The 18318-nt window shown below is 39.9% G+C and overlaps 1 protein-coding gene across 1 annotated transcript; it reads left to right on the top strand.

Moving 5' to 3' along the window:
- Positions 1-1299: 1299 nt before the first annotated feature.
- On the top strand, positions 1300-14620 carry STK17B (serine/threonine kinase 17b). The gene is made up of 7 exons (XM_075284385.1): positions 1300-1424; positions 2157-2369; positions 4098-4242; positions 6451-6574; positions 7528-7576; positions 8573-8752; positions 14368-14620. Exons 1-7 carry the CDS (start codon positions 1303-1305, stop codon positions 14618-14620), a joined length of 1086 nt encoding a protein of 361 aa, XP_075140486.1. The 5' UTR covers positions 1300-1302.
- The last annotated feature ends 3698 nt before the right edge of the window (positions 14621-18318 follow it).

Consider the following 18318-nt stretch of genomic DNA (forward strand, 5'->3'; position numbering starts at 1 on the left):
TCTAGCCTGTCTTCAGTATAGACATTCTCTGAGAAGTGAATTGAGCAGTTTAGTAGACAGGGTTAATAACTACTAGATTTAAGAATGTCCTTTTAATTACCGTAGGTATATTAGAGTTTCTTATATTCATACAGTAGACAGGGAAAACTGGCTATAGCGCACAGAAACACCAGGTTACATAGCAGTCCATGGAGGGAAAAGAAGCAGAGCTCAGTGAGTGAAAATCGGACACAGGGATATGCTGCTTCAGATAACTTTATTGAAGTTTTGTCAAAGTTTTTAGCAGGTTCTAGCAGCAGCAAGCAGTACAGATGTGAATACTGTTCCAGTAAGACTGACATGTTACGATTATCTGCACCAGGATGTCTATGTCTCTTTGCCTCTCTCTCACTCTTCTTTCTCTCCCCCCTCTCCTCTCTATAGATCTCTATGAACTGACTTAAAGGGATCCTATCACTCAGACATAATTTTTTCTAGGTACCACGTCGGAATAGCCTTAAGAAAGGCTATTTGTCTCCTACCTTTCGTCGTCTTCTCTGCATCGCCGTTCGCCTACAATCCTGGTTCTTGTCAGTATGCAAATTAGCTCTCTCGCAGCACTGGGGGCGGGCCTCAGCGCTCAAACAGCACTGGAGGCGCCCCCAATGCTGCGAGAAAACTCTCTACAGCGCCATCTTCTTCAGCAGCGTCATCTTCGGCCTCTTCTTCCAACGGTGGCTTGTAACTTCTAGGCCTCAGGCCTTGGCCAGAGCAGACTGCGCATGACCATGGGACACGAGAAAATGGCTGCTTACTATACTGTGCAAGTGGTCATTTTCTCGTGGCCTGTGGGCATGCGCAGTCTGCTCTGCCCGAGGCCTAGAAGTTACAAGCCACCGCTAGAAGAAGAGGCTGAAGATGACGCTGCTGGAGAGAGTTCTCTCGCAGCATTGGGGACGCCCCCAGTGCTGCGAGAGAGCTAATTTGCATACCGACAAGAACCGGGATTGTAGGCGAATGGCGGCATGGAGAAGATGACGAAAGGTAGGAGAAGAATAGCCTTTCTTAAGGCTATTCTGATGTGGTACTTAGAAAAAATCGTGTCTGAGTGATAGGATTCCTTTAAATAGCTTACTAAGCAGGTGATAGAAGCATTTTCCTACAGTAAGATATATTGCAACCTGTCTAAAACTGACGTGATCTATGAAATGGACACTCCTTAGGCCCAATACATTACACATTACTTTAAAATTCATTTTTTTCTGTTTGACATCAGCAGGACAATACTACTAGATCGAAAACACTGTAATTTGTATTATCATTATGCTGAGAAGCAAATTGGAAAGTAAATGTTCTGTAGATTGTCTATATTCTACAATCTACACATCTATCAAGACAGAAAACTTTCATAATGTCTATTCCATGGACACAACCCTGCTGGGAAGGTAAGAAGTTTATATCTACATACAAATTGAGAGCTATAATCTTTGACAGATTTTTAAACATATCTTTGCATAACCATTAGAAAGGTTATTCCAGGCATAGCTTTTATACTTTGATCGGCGCCGGCGTTTTTGAATTAGACCACTTTTATTGATATGGTAATTATCCAGCACAGAGCACCGGAAGCATTTGCGATGTTCCCTAAGCACTGCTTGCGTGATCCTGTGTAAAGAAGGGGGTGGTGAGAACCAGGGAAGGCTGATGACACAATCGGTGTAATTCAAAACCCCCAAAAAGGTATGTCTGGAATAGCCTTTCTAAAAGCTATGCCAAGATATCCTTAGTTAAAAATCGCTGTTGCCAATGATAGACTCCCTTTAATTTTCAGGGTTTAGTGTCCCTTTAAGTTGTCAATGGTGTGGATCAAAGTACACAGAGTCTTAAAAATATCTAGAACAGAGATTGCAGTTCTTTACAGCGTGCCATTACCTTTAAACTTTAGCCTATCTTAGTCATAGAATTGCATGGCAGATATGTGGGTGGGGCTATTTACACACATTCAACATAGCCTGGATAAGAAATATAAAACCTCATCTGTCTTATTCCCTGGTCTCTCTAGAAAACTGTCCTAGTCGGTCTCTACTCTGCAATAATGACTATATAATGTTGAGTAAATCAATGATTTGGTCATTTTATGTTTGTTGGTAAATTTGTTATTATTCTGCTTTATTTAGGGGTAGATTTGCAGTGGTTCGACGATGCACAGAAAAGGCAACTGGAAGGGAATTTGCTGCCAAATTTCTTAAAAAGCGAAGAAGAGGGAAAGACTGCAGAGCAGAGATAATCCATGAAATAGCTGTACTTGAAATGGCAAAATCAAATCCGCGCATTGTGGATCTCCATGATGTCTTTGAAACTAGCAATGAAATGATTTTAATTTTAGAATAGTAAGTAGAATGTTATTTTGATTAAATCTGTCTGTGAAAATAGGCCCCAGAGCGATGGCATAACAGCCGTGGGAAGAAAAAAAAACAGAACACTTGTCCATTTTTTCGACGCCTTATTTTTTCCTTTAGTGTTTATGTGAAAGTAGCCTAAAGCTCACCATACTCACCGTACACATTTTAGAGTGCCATTGCTTGTATGAAATGAACTGTGGGGTTGACAACTGTCCCAAACACAGAAACAACCATGGACCTTTCAATGAGTATTTGACTATCCCAGACACTTGGAAAATTAACAGATGAAAGTCATTCAATACTAATGAAGTGCTGAAAATAGAAAATGACAGACACTGTGAGTTTGTGTCAGTAGTACAAATGCCCACAATACAAAAATCTTGCACAGCTCTGTCAGTGTAGTCCATACACAACAGATGACAGCAGAAAAATATTCATAACAGATTTTGGCTCTGAGCAGTTGATAGTTGGCTGTATGGGCCCAATTTGCATTGGAGGCAGTTGGATAACACTTGGTTTTATACTGGCAAGATTGTATTCCTAGCTATGAAAATACTGGAGGAGATAGCTCCAGCTGAAGACCGTCAGGATTGTGAGCTTTGTATGCAGCGTGGATCCCTGACTGTATTTACTGGTAGTATCTCCAGGTTTGAGAATCTCCGCTTTTATGTGACACCAGAATCACTGTTCTAGGTGATATTAAACTGAAGAAAGAGCTATTTGAATTGGCCCCCAAGACTCAGAAATGTTCTGAATGACCACGATGCCAGTGTTATCTTAACTAATGCTTTATTTGTACATAAGTGTATGTAGAAAAGTGCAAAAATGTGTTTGTCTTAAAACAGTAAATAGAAGAAAATACATAAGGGTATATACGTATCCCTTAAAGGGGTTGTCCCATAACAAGGATCCTATCTATACTGCCAGTTTATGTGGATTTAAGACTTTTCCTAAATACATTGCTTTATCAAAACTGCTTTGTTTGGCCGCTATCTTAATTTATTCACTTCATTGTTGACACTGCGTTTCTATGGCCACTGGTCTTATCTGCTCAATTCACAAGTGACATAGCTGCCTGCTCTCAGGAAGGGGGGGAGGGGCTGAGTGCTAGGAGAATCTCGTGGCTGTTTATGTCTGACAAGTAACAGAGCTTCTCAGATAGGGGAGGTGAGAGCTCCGGCATTTCTGAACTCGGCTCTTCCACTTATCAGCCGGTTTAATTGAATTTTGCTGATAAGGGCTGAGATAGGGAGTCCGTTACCTCTGTATGTAATGCAAGCTGACTCAAATCCAGCTCTGCTACATCAGCTTCTAGATCAGCTTCATACTGTGGTAATGCATGTACAACCAATCCCTCATTACTGACTGTAAACATAGCAGAGCAAGTGAAACCCCGCCCACCAATGTGCCAGAAAACCAGGAAGTGAAGAGAGCAGACAGCCTGCTGGTTGGTGAACAAGAGTTATGGGAATACCCCTTTAATTTAGCCATACACATTAGATATGGTTCAGCAACTGTTAAAAAATAATTTTTCAGACGCAGCCATACATATTTTAAGGGCCCATTACCTGTGCTAGTAATCACTTGAATGCTTGGTTTTTGGTTCCCAATTATTGTCCAGATTTATACGTTTTATATTAGTGTGTGTGTATGTATATAATATATAACTTGTTTATTTTAGCTTTAATTCATATTAACCGTGATCTTTTACTTCAGTGCGGCAGGTGGAGAAATATTTAGTCTTTGCACACCAGACAGAAATGACAACATCTCTGAGGGACAAATAAGAAGACTTCTTCGTCAGATCATTGAAGGCGTAAAGTTTCTGCATGAAAACAATGTTGTCCACCTAGATCTTAAGGTAATTTTATGCGATTGGATTAAAAATACTTGTACATGGACAACTGCATAATTTATAAACCTCCATTATTTGCCGTTTTTATTATCTTTGAAAGTGAGTGGAGCTTAGTTATGTAACTGCATGAGCCTGCATCACTGAGTAGATTCTAAGTATAACATATACAATATGGTGATGCAAATATTTCATTCCCTTAACACCAGGGCCCCACGTGGCGTAAATGTCACAGAAAAAATTACTGGGTTTTACAGTCACTGCAAAGCAGAAAAAATATGTGCAGCGGACACGCTACAATTTCCAAGACGCTACTGCAGCTCAGCTGTCATCGATGTCAGTGGGAGCTAAGATTCACCTCTTTAACACTCTGTATGTCTACGTATTATTTAGTTGCATTACTGCAAATATGTGCTCCTCTTTGGTTAAAAATGCTTCACAAAATAATAAGAGACTTTTTTTACTCTGCAGGAAAAAAATGCATTGTAACCTCTGCACTGACCATTATATTGGAGCAGTGGTCACATGCGGGCTAACATTATGTTCCATTCTGTAGTAGATGACAAGACCTGCATATAATCATTGCTTCATTAAAGCTGGAGTTACAGACTACATTCAATTTGGGGTTCTTGTGATCACTGGGGTTCCCATTGGAGGGAACCCCAAAAGTCAGACACTTATCTCCTATCCTGTCCCAGAACACCCCTTTAAATAAAAGTTAATCTACTTTGCTGGGACTATAAAACGCAGAATTTTTATTCACTTTTTTTTTTTGCAAAGTATAAAAATGCTGCATTTCCATAATGTGTGGCTTCAGTCTAAGAATATCCTCTTATGTACCCACCATATTGTACAGAGAGCCATGTCTTTAGAATCCTTCACTGCTGGCATTTTTTCAAATGATCACATGTATCTTAAAGTGAAGTTTACAGTCACAAAAGGGCTGGCCATCTTCTGTTTGCTATTTAAAGATGCTAAGCTGGGAATCCTGTATGGGTCCTGTGCACACAGGATGGGAGCTGGCAGTTGCGTCTTCATGTTTGTATTTCTATGGACTAACCAGCGTTCGGGTCTCCGTTCTCAGGTTTCCGTCTTCTGCATGCAGAAGACGGAAACCTGTCATGCTGAGTTCAGCCGTGAGTGCCGGTGATTGTTTTATGCTCTCCGCGGCAAAACCGTTTTTTTTTTAAACCGGACACAGAGTACTGCATGTCCGACTCTGTGTCCGGTTTAAAAAAAACGGTTTTGCCACGGAGAGCATAAAACACTCACTGGCGCTCACAGCCGGACTCTTTTCAAACCCATTCAAATGAATGGGTTTGAAAAGATGCCGGCAGGTTTCCGTCTCCTGCCTAGTTTTGGGCAGGAAACGGAAACCTGCAGAATGGACCTCCGGACGCAGATGTGAACCAGCCCTTATCCAAAAAATTAAATGGCATTGATACATGTCTAAGAAATTTCAGGAAACCCCATGCTGTTGCCACCAATATAAAAATATACACTTAAAAATTGAAATATACAGTATAGTAAAATAGATGGGAGATGGGAAATAAAGTATAGGAGACACACAGCTCTACACGTCTGTAGACCGCACGGCTTCAGAGTGTTCGGTCATGATCAGTGCACAGTAGGGTTACTTTTTGCCATATAAGATGCCTTAGAGGAATGAGGAAACCATTTTTTCATTGAAGAGTGGTGTATAGAGATGTATGTATGTTTTCAGGCAATGCCCCATGGGAAAATATTCAAATTGTATCAGACAGGTAACTCTAGTTTTGCTGGCCATGAGCTAATTTGAATATATTTCCCATAGCACATGGCCTGAATAACAAGTCTTCATATACCACATGTCTTTTCAGTGAGAAACTACCCCCCCCCCATCCAGTGCCATTCATATATGAAATATGTTGTTTTTTTACTTCATGTTTCAGCTGTACAGTAGGCAGCAGTGACACTCTCCCACATCTTCCTGAAGTTTTCCAGGAGGAAATGAGATCTAGGCTCTTACTAGTGTTGCTAAAAATGTTTTATTAATGCCACATACTGAAATTCTGGTACAGTTTCTCTGACTGTATTGCACCGTCAAATCTCATGACATGTCTTGTGACACAGTTCTTAGAAGATTATAGTTGACTAACAATTTAATAGTATAAAATATATATTATTATAGATATATAGTTTTAAAATTTTGTTTATTTTTCTCTTGTGAAATTTTAGCTTCAGAATATACTGCTTAGCAGCATAGAACCTCCAGGTGACATCAAAATAGTGGATTTTGGAATGTCCCGAAAAATAGGAAATTCTGAAATCCGAGAAATAATGGGCACGGCTGAATATTTAGGTAAGATTTTTATTTTCTTTAACTTTTAATGATGGTTATTTTTATACATTTTATGACTTGTATTTTTCAACTTGCCAACAGTAAGTAGCTCAGCATATCACTTTTTAGAAAGCTGCATTTTTAGGGTATTTTAACAAGTACCAAGTGACAAGTTACAAGTGACACTAAAAGCAGTATACTGTAACTTATCTCGGTCTCTGCTAGCAGAATGGACTATTGAGAGGATTAAAGGAATTATGCCATTAAAGGGATTCTACCATTAAAAAAACTTTTTTTTTTTTTTTTTAATGGTAGAATCCCTTTAAGGACACTTATCCCCTATCCACGTGCCATATAAAACCGTTTTTAAAGAGGAACCTTCACTGTCTCCACCAATTCAAGTTCTTGGCATCTGTGAACAGATTGCATTGATTCCAGCACAGTTGGATTTTTTTTTCTATCTTCCACCATTCTTGAGCAACAATTGCAGTTAGTATTTCTGACTGATGTGCTATTTAATCTCCGTAATGTTGGAAGATAACAGCATTGATTGCTGAAGAATTGCGGGGCTAGAGAAAAAATTCCAAATGTTCCTAAATCGGTGGAGCAGCACCTGTTAATTTATGTAAAAAGCTGAACTTGTTGGTGAAAAGTCCTCTTTAAATGATAATTTCACTTATTAAGGGGAAAAGTTATCCCAAACAACCTGGCCATATACAATATTTGCATGAATTAGCTGGTGAGTTTAATTTCATTATTAGGAGGTTACTGTCACACCTAAAAAAAACCAAAACACTTTTTACACTGCACTGTACTTATTGCCATATGCATTTATGATACAACCCCTTTGAAGCTTCCTCGAAATAGGAAAGTGAGATTCGTGGTTCCACCATTATAAATATGTTTGGAATAACTGATGTAGAGCCTGTGTAGCCGGAAATATGCATTCATGTTATAATTTGTCTCTGAATTAGCCCCAGAAGTTCTGAATTATGAGCCCATAACAACCTCAACAGATATGTGGTAAGTTTATTTTCATGTATTTGTTCTGCAATTTGAGTTATGTCAATTCCTCTAAATCTGAGAGGAGGGGCTTACGTGGTATATATATATATATATAAATCTCTTAACAATATATGGATGTGCATGTATTATGATTTTAGTATCTGAATGTCAGTGGGATTAAATTGACGAGCTAGTTTCTTTCTTTAAAACTTGAGGGTTTAAACAGGAAATGTTTGTAACGCAACCTGAATTTATAGCTGTAATGTTAAAGCAGTATTTCCATCTCCAGGACCGTACTCAAACTTGTAGCCATAACAAGCTGAAGTGTGGTACACAATGCATGGCATTATATTTCTTGCTCTCTTTACAGCTGAGGTTACAGCCTATTGGCTCAGTCGCTGTTCCCAGCCACATATAATCTCTTCTTTTTTTCTCTCTCTGCAAATTACTTTCAGTTGCCGTGCTCTGATAAGGGCTAGAACAGTTTCTTGATCAGTGCTTCTTTGTATCTGGAGCATGTTACTAGACTGAGCTGAAAACCAGAAAGTGGAGGGGATCAGGGTTGGGAAAACCCATTCAACCCCTTTAGTTCCACCGTATTATTACATCATGAGAACAATACTGCTCTGCAAATTGAATCACTAGTACGTCATAGTGTGATGCTACTAAGCCTAGAGCAGGGACTATCTCATATTGTGCTGCCGAGCCTCATATTTAGAAGTAAGCAAAAGCAGTGTACTCTTCCCCATTCCAAAAAAAAAGCATGGCTGAGACACAATATATAATATTAATCTTTAATATCTTAAGCCGCATCCCTTTTCAAATAAGCTCCTACCTTTCTGCTAGGCCAGGCCCCCTTGGCAGGTTAAATGTAAAACGTACCTATGAATATTTATAAAAGTGTTGCAAGGCGTCTAAACTTAGCTTTCTTTCTAAAATTAATTGAAAGTAATTTGAACCTATGATGGTCTTTTACATGTCATATCCAGCAATGTGTCCTTTTATCTTTTATAGGAGTATTGGTGTGATATGTTACATGCTTCTAACTGGGGAGTCGCCATTTGCTGGCATAGATAACCAGGAAACCTACCTGAATATTTCACAGCTTAAAATCGATTACTCAGAAGAAACATTTGCTTCAGTATCACAGGAAGCAGTGGATTTTATCAAGTCCATACTTGTGAAGAACCCACAGTAAGTTATACCAGTAACACACAAGTGTAGTAACGTGTCTTATAGGGTTGTCCCACAATGGACATTTATCGCACATTCATAGGATAAGTGATAAATGACTGATTCCTGGGGGTACCACTAGTGGGTCCTCCACAATAACTAGGAGTTGAGAGCCCATCCTTTTTTCTTCAAATTGAAGAGGAATTCAAATGGAGTAGTGGTCAGCAAAAGCAGCAGAGCAGTGTACTTGGTGATCAGTGGAGGTGGGCCCCTAGTGATCAGACATGTATCACCTATTCTGTGGTCAGGTGATAGGTGCCTTATGTGAGACAAGCCTTTAATTGTACATACTGTAAATATGTTTTCCTGACCTAATAATAGTTCTATACAGGCACAACATTTGGAAAAAAAAAAGAAAGGAGCAGAATTAAAGGTACTGTGATGACACTCAGAATGGCATCTAAGTGCATTCCACTGCAGACACAGCCCTACATTGGAAGCACATTTTGTCGTGTGCATGGGGCCTCAGATCGGGGCTGCATAACCATGCATGTGCCATCCTAATAGATGTGAAGTACAAGAATGATTTGTGAGGAAGAATAGACAATTAGGAAGTGCACAGGAAGATACTCCTGGAAAATGTACACTGCTCAAAAAAATAAAGAGAACATTCAAATAACACATCCTAAATCTGAATGAATGAAATATTCTCATTGAATACTTAGTTCTGTACAAAGTTGAATGTGATGACGACACAATCACTTAACCCCTTAAGGACCAGGCCATTTTTTGGTTTCGCATTTTCGTTTTTCCCTCCTCACATTTCAAGAGCCATAACTTTTTCATTTTTCAGTTCACAGAGTCACATGATGGCTTATTGTTTGCGGGACAAATTGTACTTTGTAATGGCACCATTCAATATGCTGTGCAATGTACTGGGAAGCTGGAAAAAAATTCAGAATGAGGTGCAATTGGAGAAAAAATGCATTTGCGCCATTTTCTTATGGGTTTAATTTTTACAGCGTTCACTGTTTGGTACAAATGACATGTTACCTGTGTTCTACGTGTCAGTACGAACGCGGTGATACCAAATTTATATAGTATTTGAAATGTTTTGATACTTTTAAAAAAATGATAAACTTTGCAAAATAGAAAAAAAAAATTGTGTCATCATGTTCTAACACCTGTAACTTTTTCATATTTCCATGTATGGAGCTGGTTGTGGTGTCTTTTTATGCGGGACAAGATGACGTTTCTATTGATACCATTTGGGGAAAGATCTGATGGTTTGATCACTTTTTATTCAATTTTTTATAGGAGGCAAAGTGTTGAAAAAAACGCTTTTTGGCTGTTTTTATTTTTTTTGCCGCTACGCCGTTCGCAGTACGGGATAAATGTTTTAATATTCTAATAGTTCGGGCATTTTGGAGCGCGGGGATACCTAATATGTTTATGTTTAATGTTCTTTAATTACTTTTATAGCTAATCTAGGGAAAGGGGGGTGATTTGAACTTTTATATTTTTTTTATTTTTTTAATACTTTTAAAAACTTTTTTTTTCTTCTGTTACATTTATGATCAGACCCCCTAGGTACCTTGAAACCTAGGGGGTCTGATCGCTCATACTATTCACTGCAATACTACAGTATTGCAGTGAATAGCAAAATCGCAGCACTTCTATTACACGATGCCTCGGCCATCGTCTAATAGATCTAGTGCAGAGACAAGCCTGGAAGCCTTCAATAGGCTTCCGGCTGTCATAGCAACCGATCACCGCCCTCATGTGACGTTCAGGAGGGCGGCGATCGGCGAAACATGGTGGCGCCCGTGCCGCCGGCGCCGTTTACACACTGCGGTCACGTTTGACCGCAGTGTGTAAAGGGTTAACAGCAGCGATCGGCTCGGGCACCGACCGCTGCTGTTAGTAGCAGGTCCTGGCTGTATTATACAGCCGGCATCTGCCGTGTATGGAGCGAGCTCAGCGTGTGAGCTCGCTCCATACATCCCCATGCGACCCATGACGTACAGTTACGTCAAGGGTCGCTAAGGGGTTAAACATCATCAATGGAAATCAAATTTATAAACCAATGGAGGCCTGGATCTGGAGTCCCCCCCCTTCCCCCCCCGCCCCAAAATTAAAGTGGAAGAACACACTACACTGATCCAACTTTGATGTAATGTCCTTAAAACATGTCAAAATGAGACTCTGTAGTGTGTGTGGCCTCCACGTGCCTGTATTACCCCCCCCTAAAACGCCTGGGCATGCTCCTGATGAGGCTGTGGATGGTCTTCTGAGGGATCTCTTCCCAGACCTGGATTAAAGCATCTGCCAAAAAAGGACAGTTGTGGTGCAACGTTACGTTGGTGGCTGGAGCGAGACATGATGTCCCAGATGTGCTCAATAGGATTCAGGTCTGGGGAGCCAGCGGGCCAGTCCATAGCTTCAATGCCTTCATCTTGCAGGAACTTCTGACACACTCCAGTCACATGAGGTCTGGCGTTGTCCTGCTTTAGGAGGAACCCAGGGCCAACCGCACCAACATATGGTCCCACAAGGGGTCTGAGGATCTCATCTCGGTACCTAATGGCAGTCAGGCTACCTCTGGTGAGCACATGGAGGGCTGTGCAGTCCTCCAAAGAAATGCCATCCCACACTCTTACTGACCCACTGCCAAACTGGTCTTCCTGAAGGATATTTCAGGCAGCAGATCGCTCTCCACATTGTCTCCAGACTCTGTCACGTACTCAGTGTGAACCTGCTTTCATCTGTGAAGAGCACAGGGCACCAGTGGTGAAGTTGCCAATCCTGGTGTTCTGTGGCAAATGCCAAGCATCCTGCACGGAGTTAGGCTGTGAGCACAACCCCCATCTGTGGATGTTGGGCCCTCATACCATCCTCATGGAGTCGTTTCTAACCGTTTGTGCCGACACATGCACATTTGTGGCCTGCTGGAGGTCATTTTGCAGGGCTCTGGCAGTGCTCCTCCTGTTCCTCCTTGCACAAAGGCGGAGGTAGCGGTCCTGCTGTTGGTTTATTACCCTCCCACAGCCCCCTCCACGTCTCCTGGTGTACTGGCCTGTCTCCTGGTAGCACCTCCAGCCTCTGGACACAATGCTGACAGACACAGCAAACCTTCTTGCCACAGCTCACATTGATGTGCCATCCTGGATGAGCTGCACTAGCTGACTCACTTGTGTGGGTTGTAGAGGTTGTCTCATGCTACCACGAGTGTGAAAGCACAACTAGCATTCAAAAGTGACCAAAACATCCAGAAAGCATTGGTACTGAGATGTGGTCTGTGGTCCCCACATGCAGTACCACTCCTTTATTGAGTGTGTCTCGATAATTGCCAATAATTTCCATCTGTTTCTATTCCATTTGCACAACAGCAGGTGACATTGTGTTGCTTAAATGTTCCCTTTATTTTTTTGAGCAGTGTAGTTTTCACTGATAAGCATATAGTCACATACTCCATACTAAGGAACAACCACTGTGGTCATTGCAAGCTGGCAATGTAATCTTGAAAGGAGAAGGTGGGTGAAGTCACAGGTTCAGTAAACATGGTTTATCTGCATGGTGGTTCAACTTTAAGAAAACAAAAAAGTTGTAGGTTGGAAAAACCATTTAACATGCTGGGTATACTGTTGTAAGTTGTTAATGTATGCCTTAAAGGGGTTGTTCAGGATAAATTTAAACTAAACCCCCTCCCCCTGTCTAGCTTCTAATATACTCCCTTTAAAAAATGTATATTTACCCATATTTACATTTTCTGATTTCCCACTGACGTTCCGTTCCAGCGTTTCAAGAGACAGGAGGCCACTCGTACTCTCCTCTCTCCCCATCCTTATCCCCCTCATACTCACCAACGCTCACTTCCTTTCTTCTGCTGGGCATTGCTTCCTTCACAAGAGAGACGAAGTCAGCGTCTGCACAGTAGAACGCCAGTAGAAGCAAAAAGAAGCAGCATTCTATTGCGCATGCGTGGCTTCTGTAGGTGTTGTATTGTGCAAGCGCTTATTATGGATCCAAGTTGCTGGCAGAAGAGGGGACAGTGGCACCTAAAAGTCATCTCCAGGATGAGAAGACAGGTAAGTAAGATGGGTGGGGACGGGGGTTGGGGGACTGAGTTAGTTAGCTAGCTAGCTAGGGCTAGTAGTCCACAAGCTAGTTAGGAAAACGAGAGGGAGGTTTTTGAGGGAGGAAGGCAAGGGGCGATCTGCAATGCATCATGGTAGTTGTAGGGTAAGACAGCAGGAAGCTACCCTTGTAAACAAATGCAGAGGATACCAAGAGCTCCCAGAAAAAGCCAGAAATCATTCAGAACACTGCTAAAGATATTTGGGTGCACTTATTAACCCATTAATAGCACTAACAGACCGTTTTTAAAAATCTTTTTCTTGTCCGGAAAACCCCTTTAATAGAGATGAGCGAGTACTGTTCGGATCAGCCGATCCGAACAGCACGCTCCATAGCAAAGAATGGAAGCACCTGGTACTTCTGCTTTGACGTCGGCCGGCCGCTTAACCCCCCACGTGCTGGCTACGTCCATTCATTTCTATGCGAGCGTGCTGTTCGGATTGGCTGATCCGAACAGTACTCGCTCATCTCTACCCTTTAATAAAGTGTCAGTTAAATGGATTCTACATGTCAGACAAACCGCTCTAATACAATTTACAAGAATTTTAGGAATGTTAGTAACTTTTTTGTAAAGATTTATAAAAAAAAAAATAACATACATGTAGTAAAATATTATATGATATCTAAACATTGCATACGTTCTCACAATTAAAATCCAAATGAGTGACTAAAGGGGCTCTATCAACAAAATTATGCCGTATGAGCCCCACATATGCTTGAATAACCTTTTAAAAGGCCATACAGGCACCGCTAACGGTATTTTAAATGTTTTTACGGTCTTAGTTTAAAACCAGGGGGGCTTTTAAAATACCGTTAGCGGTGCCTGAATAGCCTTTTAAAAGGTTATTCAAGCATTTGTGGGGCTAATATGGCATAATTTTGCTGATAGAGCCCCTTTAAAGTGCTCATTTAGGCTGAGTTCACACTACCGCCGCTGTCTGCCCTGGGGTTTCTGTCGTAAACCCCAGAGAGAATGGACATGGGGCTGCTTGTCGGCTGTCAGGTTTAAAACCCATTCATTTGAATGGGTTTTTAAAGGTGACCGCCCGGTGTCCATACATGGCCTCTCTGTCTGGAAACCAATTTTTTTTTTCACAGACACAAAGTCCTAAATGCAGTGTCAATGCCGCTTTATTGTAACCCTGAGAAACCTAACTTTTATATTGAACAGTTTGTATTATTATCATTATTATTATTATTATTATTACTACACAATCTCCTTTAGTACATATAATTACAATTTGTTTGATAATGGTGCTAAATGTTATGTGACTATATTAATCCAGATAGGAAATAGCATTCAAATATAAAACTATTTGTACACATCCAGTATGAATGGAACATAGTAAATATACCATATATTGTTTATTTATATCATATGGTACTATTATTTTACTATACACACACAGACACACACATGTATATATGCAGCAGTGTTGTTATATGTGATGTTTACAAGGTATGAACTGTGTTCATGTACTGCGTATGACTGTTTACAGGGACAGAGCTACAGCTGAAGATTGTCTAGCTCATCCATGGCTTCATCAAGCTGAAACAAATTGGTTTTGTCAGAGACTCTCAATTCCATATCCAGAAGAAAAAATGAATAGATCAAATGTTTATAAAACAAAATGTGGCTGCAATAGGATAACCAAGGATCGTATTGAGGACAAAGAGAATATACAAGAGAGCGCTACAGCAGTGAAGAGGTTCCGCTTTGACAATACCCATCACCAGCACTACTGTATCTAAGCTTTCTTGGTTTAGATCCATACTTTCCAAATTGTACTTTTGTATAGCCATTATTATTTTAAATTAGTATTATACCAAAAAATTTGCACTATGTTTTTTATATTTTGCTGCTTTTTCAAGTTATAATTGAACGTCTTACACATGGAATGACTGACAAGATATAAATAACACAAGATAGACCTTGTCTACTATTCTGAACAGAAGGTACACAGATACTCTAACATGTCAGTGAGTGATCATCTAACAGACCTGCTTGAACAAAATTACACCAGTTCCTCTGTATGTTAAATGTCAAAACGTTTATGTTGAGAGATGCATGCTTGAAGATAGAGGCCAAGAGCCTTATAGTGCTGGGGATAAAGGCATACAACGCGTTCTGTTCTGTAAAAGGTATGAACTTTGACAAATATTTGTGTATTTAGGAGCATTGGTCAGCAGTTTGGTTATTTTCATTCACGAAAGTTCCCAACAATGTACTTGAAAGAAACTAGGATACCCACTTATCAGTAGAATGAAGGGGCAGCGGCACTCACGGAAGCGACACAGCCCTATTACTGCAGTACCTGAGAGAAATGTCCATAAATACAGTATGTGGCCATGTCTTGTGCCGCAGTTCTCCTGATCAGTGAGATCTCAAGGTTAAACTTCCACTGTTCAGACGTCTCAGTTGATGTCTCAAGTGGTTGCAGATAATTATGTATGTTTAAAGGAGTTGTCCAGACCAAAAAAAAAAAAAGTCTACAAAAAACCTCCAAACTTTAAGGCTAAGGCTTAGTTCACATGTAAATAACGTGTGGCTTATTTTGTCACCATAAAAAAATGCTTCTTAATTAGGAAGCGTTTTTTTTTACCTTGGCACACTTCTTGTGGAGCGTTTTTTTGTAAAAACAGCTTCCAGGCGGTTTTCCCATTCTTTAAGAGAACGGGCCACAAAAAGCGCGTTGTGTTTTTTTCCGCGCGTTTTTTTGTAAAATAACGCGACGGGGTTTTTTGCAAAAAAAAGCACGGTAAAAAACGCTTCCCAAACGCCTGAAGAAAGGCCATGTCGCTTCTTTTTCTCTGCTAGCAGAAAAGAAAAGCTAGCAGTCTACATAAACTAACATTTTATGGAGGAGGATTATGACGTGGATTCCGCTGTCAAAATCCTCCTCCATGTCCCCGTGTGAACTAGCCATAATTCCCCATGTTGTGTAAACACAGCTTTTTTTGTTACAGATTTTGCTGCAGTTTTTTCAGCAAAAGCCAAGAGTGGCTTCCGTAACACGAGGCCTTAGCCAAAGTGTTTTTTGGTTTTTTTTGTGTCGCTGTTGTGTTGGAGGGTATTTTCTGATCATTTTTGTGATTATACTTTTATTACCCTATCTACGGTAACTTCCTTTTTTTATTGTAAAAGAGACCGTGACATCCTCCTGAGCAACCCTCTAAGCTATTACTAGGGTACAGAGTTGCATTGTAAATATGCAGCTCTGAAGCATTTTCCAATAGGGGGATGGTCACTTCAAATAGCTGTATCTCTGGTTTTATGCCATCTAAGAAAAATGATTCTGGTATCACAAGGAAGATGAGATTCTCAGTTTGAAGTACTCTCAGAACATGAGATATCACTAGTTAAAAATACAGTCATGAATGTAATTTTTATATGCAGCTGCTGCATATTAAGTTCAAATTCCCAACTGTGTATTTAACTAGTAATATCTCAGGTTCTATTATGGCTAGATCTTCAACCTACATATGAAAGCTGAGAATCTCAGCTTTCTTGTGATACCAGAACCATTTTTGTAGGTGGTATAAAACCAGAGCTACAGCCACTTGATGTGACCATCCTCCCCTTTGGTAAATCCTTCCGCTCTACATACTGCATTAAGTACATGTGTATGGACAGAATCATCCTGGTCATTGCTAATGGGAACTTTACAACCTGTTTACTATTAAAAGGAAGTTTAATAAAGTATGTTACAAAAATGTTCACCACACACCTCGACACAATATCAAAAAATAAAATGAGTGTTACACTAAGAAGTAATACTTTACCATTGCTACCTGCTTGTGTCTTAATGCTCACCAGCTTCCACTTTCTAATCTGTTTCAATTGAGGTATTTACTCACTGAGAGGGGATTACCACTGTGACCTGTGGGTACCTGGGAGGTGTTAGAACAGAATTTGGAAGGGATCAGTGAATGTAAAGTAAAGACATCAATTTGTAAAAACATTTTATTTACTTATATATATATATATATATATATATATATATATATATATATAGTTGTCTATTTTGTGTATTAAGTAATTATTTATTGGAGAAAACTGGAATTGATTGCTTACTGTGGTATTTATGAAGAATTGTTGTTATGTTTAAAAAACAAAATGCATTGCTGTAATAAACCCAGAAGCCAGGCAATGAGCGCACCTAAAATTATACCAAATCTTCATCGGTTATTCTACAAATTATTTTTTATTAGAATTTTGACTGGACATAAATAGTTGTTGGTTATTAGCGAACTGAAAAATGAGGAACTTCGATTTGTAGAGAGTAGATTACTATTGCACGGTGTAAGCTAAGTTACTATAAGCTACTAAACACTATTTCATATTCTGTCATCTACAATACCTGCAGGATATTTATAAGGCTTCAGATCAGAAGTAATCCATTTCTCTATTATTTGCTTTCATTAATCATTTAAGTTTATTTTAAGGGCTCGTTCACATCTGCGCCCGGTCTCCGTACTTGAGGTTTCCGTTTCCTGCCTAAAACAGAGGCAGGAGACGGAAACCTGCAGGAGTCTTTCTCACCCATTCATTTGAATGGGTGAGAAAGCTGTCTGGCCGTGCGCGGCAGTGAGCGTTTTGCGCTCTCCGCCGCGAAACCGGGTTTTATAATCCGGACACAGAGTCGGACATGCAGTACTCTGTGTCCGGATAAAAAAAATCCGGTTTCGCGGCGGAGAGCCTAAAACGCTCACCGCCGCGCACGGCCGGACCCGGTCTATGGTTTCCGTCTTCTGGCATGCTGAAGACGGAAACCATAGAACGGAGACCGTGAACGCAGGTGTGAATCTAGCGTAAGCAGTTTGTAAAGTTTTTTTTCTCCAATATAACATTTGTAAATATTACTGTTTTATCATATGTTATATCCTTTATATGTAGTAATGAGAAGAACTGCAGTTCATCAATGATATTGAATAATGCAATGGTGTTTGAAAACATGTAGATAAAATAATTAGAGTGCTATTCAGACATGGTAACAGTTGCTTTTGTAGCATATTCCTACAATTAGTCATGAAAGTGATTAAGGGCTATTAAAAACTCAGAGTGTAAGCATGTGGTTACTCTGTATTGCTTGGGGTTGTCTGTACGTTAATACATTTTTTAGGAAAAGTTCAGAATCGCAAAAAAAACAAAAAAAAAAACAAAAACATAATTCTGATCATCCATTTTATCTACATGTTGTCAAATTAAGAATATTTCTTTATCTTGCCTTGCTTGTCTTGTATCTCTTTTAATTACGGTATATTGTCTGGGTGTCATGAACTTGTCCATGCACATTGGCTTGTTACCGCAGGTGAGCTGCTTTTGCTTCATGTTACATATCGTCCTAATGTAATTTGTACATTTCCGATTGAGTAAGGACAAATTTAAATTACTGTATGGTATATTTTAAATATAACAGTATATGTAAAATATGTAATTTAATAAAATG

Source organism: Leptodactylus fuscus, chromosome 8 (assembly GCF_031893055.1).
Source record: "Leptodactylus fuscus isolate aLepFus1 chromosome 8, aLepFus1.hap2, whole genome shotgun sequence".
Lineage (NCBI taxonomy): Eukaryota > Metazoa > Chordata > Amphibia > Anura > Leptodactylidae > Leptodactylus > Leptodactylus fuscus.